This window comes from Pongo abelii, chromosome 13, assembly GCF_028885655.2.
Source record: "Pongo abelii isolate AG06213 chromosome 13, NHGRI_mPonAbe1-v2.0_pri, whole genome shotgun sequence".
In the NCBI taxonomy this organism is placed as follows: Eukaryota; Metazoa; Chordata; class Mammalia; order Primates; family Hominidae; genus Pongo; species Pongo abelii.
Window position 1 is genome coordinate 83,693,938 of NC_071998.2, and position 6,000 is coordinate 83,699,937.

Sequence of the window (6,000 nt, forward strand, 5' to 3'; positions counted from 1 at the left end):
CTTCATTATGACAAATGTCGGATACCCTAAGATAGAGTCCATTATGTGGGGTTTATAAAACAAGTGACTTCACATGCAAATGGACTCACTGTAGTATTCCTACAAGTATTTACCTTACAATCGTAGACATTTTGAGGTGTGTGTGTGTGTATGTGTGTGAGCGAGAGAGAGAGCAAGAAAGAGAAAGAGAGTTAATTAATAAATTAATATAAATTAATAAATATATTCCTGATAGGAAAGACTTCCATTTGAATGGGCCAAGATGAGAATAAAATATGCAGCTAGCAGATTTACATATCTGATGATCTGATGCTTGGGAGAATTTTCTATAGATAAACTCTTGGCTCCTTAGATTTCAAGCCATTTTTGTCCCTTCTAAACCATAAACATACTTCCAATGGCTGAAACTACAGAGCACAGTGATGTCACAATCTTACTGCAATGGCAAGTGGATCAACACTGTTCTCCAGGAGTGTTCCTAGAGAACACTTCTACTCAGGACAGCTAGCAATAACTTATCTATACACAGAAGTGACTGGGAAGCATATAAATACTCCCCTCTAAACTCAAACTAAATGTATCTTCAACTAGAATATGCCTTGGGTAAAGTCCAAACATGTCTGATGCTATACCAAACTACCCAATATAAGAGGAAGCCAGAGAGGAATGAGACAGTTATCCTAACTGACTGTGGTTAAAATATTTTACTTTTCATATGGAAAACATTAACTATGTGAGTAAATTCTACTGTTTTTTTTCCCCAAGAGATTGAAAGGGAACATGTAAATATGAGGCCCTGGTGCTTCAGTTCCATTAACTTCAAGATAAATCCCTGTCTCATTCTAAGAGAGTTAGAAAAAAGAGGATAAAATATAGATTGTGCTAAATTTATCAACATCAAGGTACTCTCAGGATCTGATACTTAATGAGTTGACTCAAGCAGTTAAGAGGGGTGTTAATAATGTGGCAGGTTAGTTAATTGAAATCTGGACTCAGTGGAGAACTACTCTCCCTGACAAACTGTAGAGGAAAGTGTCTGAAGATTCTGGAGAATGGAAATATTGGGTGTCACTTCTTATAACCAACATGTTCAGCCACCTTTGAACCACACCCTGAAGGGGGCCCAAAGGATAGACCCTTCACTAAGTCAACTAGATAATGCATTGATGAGGGGCACAGCTGAATTTGTGGGAAGCTCTCTGGTGGTTCTCCCAGTATGAGCTATGGAAGATGGTGAGAAACTGTGGTAGTCACCAATTTATTGCCTCTCAGCTGCAAATTCACCCTGTAATACATGCTCTGCAATAACTGACAGAACTCCTTTCAGCATCTCTCCTTAACAGCATTTGGTTTTGTAAACCAAAAATAAAATTCTAAGCCCCCCAACCATCTGAGTGGACTTCTCTTCTTGGCCAAGGGCATTCCAAAGTTAACCTGAAAAACTAGTTCAGGCCATGAGAAAGGGGGCCAGTGGGGGTAGGGGTTGGACATGCTTCATTACCATTAACATCAACACAGACCTTAAGACTCATAGAGCTCCATCTGAGGCGTTTGTTGCAGCTACCTGCACTTCTAGATTCATCTTTTGGTGAGCCCTGGGCTTAGGAGTCACCATGGCAACTGAAGAGTTCATCATCCACATCCCCCCATACCACTATATCCATGTGCTTGACCAGAACAGCAACGTGTCCCGTGTGGAGGTCGGGCCAAAGACCTACATCCGGCAGGACAATGAGAGGGTACTGTTTGCCCCCATGTGCATGGTGACCATCCCCCCACGTCACTACTGCACAGTGGCCAACCCTGTGTCTTGGGATGCCCAGGGCTTGGTGCTGTTTGATGTCACAGGGCAAGTTCGGCTTCGCCACGCTGACCTCGAGATCCAGCTGGCCCAGGACCCCTTCCCCTTGTACCCAGGGGAGGTGCTGGAAAAGGACATCACACCCCTGCAGGTGGTTCTGCCCAACACTGCCCTCCATCTAAAGGCGCTGCTTGATTTTGAGGATAAAGATAGAGACAAGGTGGTGGCAGGAGATGAGTGGCTTTTCGAGGGACCTGGCACGTACATCCCACGGAAGGAAGTGGAGGTCGTGGAGATCATTCAGGCCACCATCATCAGGCAGAACCAGGCTCTGCGGCTGAGGGCCCGCAAGGAGTGCTGGGACCGGGACGGCAAGGAGAGGGTGACAGGGGAAGAATGGCTGGTCACCACGGTAGGGGCGTACCTCCCAGCGGTGTTTGAGGAGGTTCTGGATTTGGTGGACGCCGTCATCCTTACGGAAAAGACAGCCCTGCACCTCCGGGCTCGGCGGAACTTCCGGGACTTCAGGGGAGTGTCCCGCCACACTGGGGAGGAGTGGCCGGTGACAGTGCAGGACACAGAGGCCCACGTGCCAGATGTCCACGAGGAGGTGCTGGGGGTTGTGCCCATCACCACCCTGGGCCCCCACAACTACTGCGTGATTCTCGACCCTGTCGGACCGGACGGCAAGAATCAGCTGGGGCAGAAGGGCGTGGTCAAGGGAGAGAAGTCTTTTTTCCTCCAGCCAGGAGAGCAGCTGGAACAAGGCATCCAGGATGTGTATGTGCTGTCGGAGCAGCAGGGGCTGCTGCTGAGGGCCCTGCAGCCCCTGGAGGAGGGGGAGGATGAGGAGAAGGTCTCACACCAGGCTGGGGACCGCTGGCTCATCCGCGGACCCCTGGAGTATGTGCCATCTGCCAAAGTGGAGGTGGTGGAGGAGCGCCAGGCCATCCCTCTAGACGAGAACGAGGGCATCTAAGTGCAGGATGTCAAGGCCGGAAAGGTGCGCACTGTGATTGGAAGCACCTACATGCTGACCCAGGACGAAGTCCTGTGGGAGAAGGAGCTGCCTCCCGGGGTGGAGGAGCTGCTGAACAAGGGGCAGGACTCTCTGGCAGACGGGGTGAGAAGGACACAGCTAAAAGCCTCCAGCCCTTGGCGCCCCGGAACAAGACCCGTGTGGTCAGCTACCGCGTGCCCCACGACGCCGCGGCGCAGGCGCGGAAGCGCGCACGCTCTTCTTTCTACCGAGAGAAGCGAGCACGCGTGGTCTTCGGGCCTGAGCTGGTGTCGCTGGGTCCTGAGGAGCAGTTCACAATGTTGTCCCTCTCGGCTGGGCGGCCCAAGCGTCCCCATGCCCGCCGTGCGCTCTGCCTGCTGCTGGGGTTCTTCACAGACTTTATCATCATTGAAACGGCGGATCATGCCAGGCTGCAACTGCAGCTGGCCTACAACTGGCACTTTGAGGTGAATGACCGGAAGGACCCCCAAGAGACGGCCAAGCTCTTTTCAGTGCCAGACTTTGTAGGTGATGCCTGCAAGGCCATCGCATCCCGGGTGCGGGGGGCCGTGGCCTCTGTCACTTCCGATGACTTCCATAAGAACTCAGCCCGCATCATTCGCACTGCTGTCTTTGGCTTTGAGACCTCGGAAGCCAAGGGCCCCGACGGCATGGCCCTGCCCAGGCCCCGGGACCAGGCTGTCTTCCCCCAAAAGGGGCTGGCGGTCAGCAGTGTGGACGTGCATTCGGTGGAGCCTGTGGATCAGAGGACCCGGGACGCCCTGCAACGCAGCGTCCAGCTGGCCATCGAGATCACCACCAACTCCCAGGAAGCGGTGGCCAAGCATGAGGCTCAGAGACTGGAGCAGGAAGCCCGCGGCCGGCTTGAGCGGCAGAAGATCCTGGACCAGTCAGAAGCCGAGAAAGCTCGCAAGGAACTCTTGGAGCTTGAGGCTCTGAGCATGACCGTGGAGAGCACCGGGACTGCCAAGGCGGAGGCCGAGTCCCGTGCAGAGGCAGCCCGGATTGAGGGAGAAGGGTCCGTGCTGCAGGCCAAGCTAAAAGCACAGGCCTTGGCCATCGAGACAGAGGCTGAGCTCCAGAGGGTACAGAAGGTTCGAGAGCCAGAACAGGTCTATGCCTGGCTCAGCTGGAGCTGGAGGTGAGCAAGGCTCAGCAGCTGGCTGAAGTGGAGGTGAAGAAGTTAAAGCAGATGACAGAGGCCATAGGCCCCAGCACCATCAGGGACCTTGCTGTGGCTGGGCCTGAGATGCAGGTAAAACTGCTCCAGTCCCTGGGCCTGAAATCAGCCCTCACCACGGATGGCTCCCCTCCCATCAACCTCTTCAACACAGCCTTTGGGCTGCTGGGGATGGGGCCCCAGGGTCAGCCCCTGGGCAGAAGGGTGGCCAGTGGGCCCAGCCCCGGGGAGGGGATATCCCCCCAGTCTGTTAAGGCCCCTCAAGCTCCTGGAGACAACCAAGTGGTGTCTGTACTGTGCTAACTCTTGATTAATACAATGGAAGTTTCTGGGCATTTAAAATTTCAAAAAAAAAAAAAAAAAAAAGACTCATAGAACAGACTGTTTACATCTGATAAGAAACATTTACAATCTATTCTCTCTGAAGCCTGCTACCTGGAGGCTTCATCTGCATGATGCAACCTTGATTTTTCCACAACCCCTTACTGTAACCCAGACATTCTTTTCTGTTGATTCCAGCTCTTTAGATAATAACCAATTGCCAATTAGAAAATCTTTGAATCTGCTATGACCCAGAAGCCTCTGCTTCCAGTTGTCCTGCCTTTCCAGACTGAACCAATGTATATCCTACATATATTGATTAATGTCTTATTTCTCCCTAAAAGACATAGTTTATAAACCAATTTGTAGGCTGACTACCATGGGCACATGTCATCAGGGACTCCTGAGGCTTGTCACAGGCATGTCCTTAGCCTTGGCAAAATAAACTCCTAAATGAATTGAGACTAGGCTCAGGTACTTTTGGTTTACAGTTTTCTCAGTAGAGGGTGCTTGGAGAACATTGCAAGGAGAAAGGGGCTGTCCTGCTGCTTCTGGGGCCACAAAGTTAAGAAGTGATATGAGGTGGGTACTCTGCCCAGCCATGTGCCCAGAGGAGAGTCACTCAGTGATCTCAGAGCCTGGCCTGTCTCTTGCCCTCTGGACACAGACACAATACTCTCTATTCCTCCAGTCCCAGTAATGCACCCCTTTTCTTTGCTCACCTGCACCCCACCTGCACTACAGAGGGTTGCCATTGGCACCCTCCTCCCTCTGCAAACCTGCATACTGGGTTTCCTGCACCCCAAAGTTGCTGCCTGCCTACCCAACTAGCAACTGAGGGCCAACTCACCTGGGAAAATCAGCAAATGTCTCTACCTCCCAGTGGGTTGCAACCATACCTTCTCCAATGAGGTCTGAACCTCAGACCCCTTGAAAGGGGTCCCTCTTTCAAGCTTCTCCTTTGAGTACTCTACTTCAGTCCAAAAGTGCTACACAGTTTTATTACATATTATAGTTACTCTTTTAAATAAATTTTTAATTTTAGAAAAGCTTTAGATTTACAGAAAAGTTGCAAAGACAGTAAAGATTGCTCCCATATACTCTATATCCTATGTCTGCCGTTGTTTACATCTTACATTACCAATGTATGTTAGTCATAGCTAATGAACCAACATTGGTACTATTATAGTTTGCTATTAGCTAAACTCTGTATCTTATTAAAATTTCATTAGCTTTTCCCTAATGTTCTTTTTCTGTTCCAGGATCCCATTCAAGATACTACATTAAATTTACTCATGTCTAAAGAAAATGTCTGTGTCCTAACTCCCAGAACCTGTCAAAATGTTAGGTTACATGGCAGAAAGTAACTACAGTTTCAGATGAAATTAAGGCTGCTAATGCACTGATCTTAAATTAGGAGGGTTAGAGGAGTAATGTCAGTAAGATGGAAGACTAGGAAGCTTCCAGAAATCCCCGATATAAATGTAGAATAAACAACTAAATACTGGCTAAAATAGCCTAAAAGGAACCCTTGAAATCAGTAAAGATTACAGCAACCAAGCAAAAGCCCAATCAAGAAAAAGTTACATTCAAAACAGTAAAAAAAGTTCATGGCATTTTAATTTGCACTTGCCCTACTCCCTCCCTGGAACTGTACAGTATGGTTTGGGGGAAACA

The 6,000-nt window shown here is 49.6% G+C and overlaps 1 protein-coding gene across 1 annotated transcript; it reads left to right on the forward strand.

Annotated features, from left to right (window-relative positions):
• The first annotated feature begins 1,544 nt into the window (after window positions 1-1,544).
• Window positions 1,545-4,320, forward strand: LOC100458316 (major vault protein-like). Its single transcript, XM_063714280.1, is given in 3 exon segments — window positions 1,545-2,919; window positions 2,922-3,941; window positions 3,944-4,320. Coding segments are annotated over 3 exon segments (2,688 nt in total). The 5' UTR covers window positions 1,545-1,613; the 3' UTR covers window positions 4,306-4,320.
• Window positions 4,321-6,000: the final 1,680 nt, after the last annotated feature.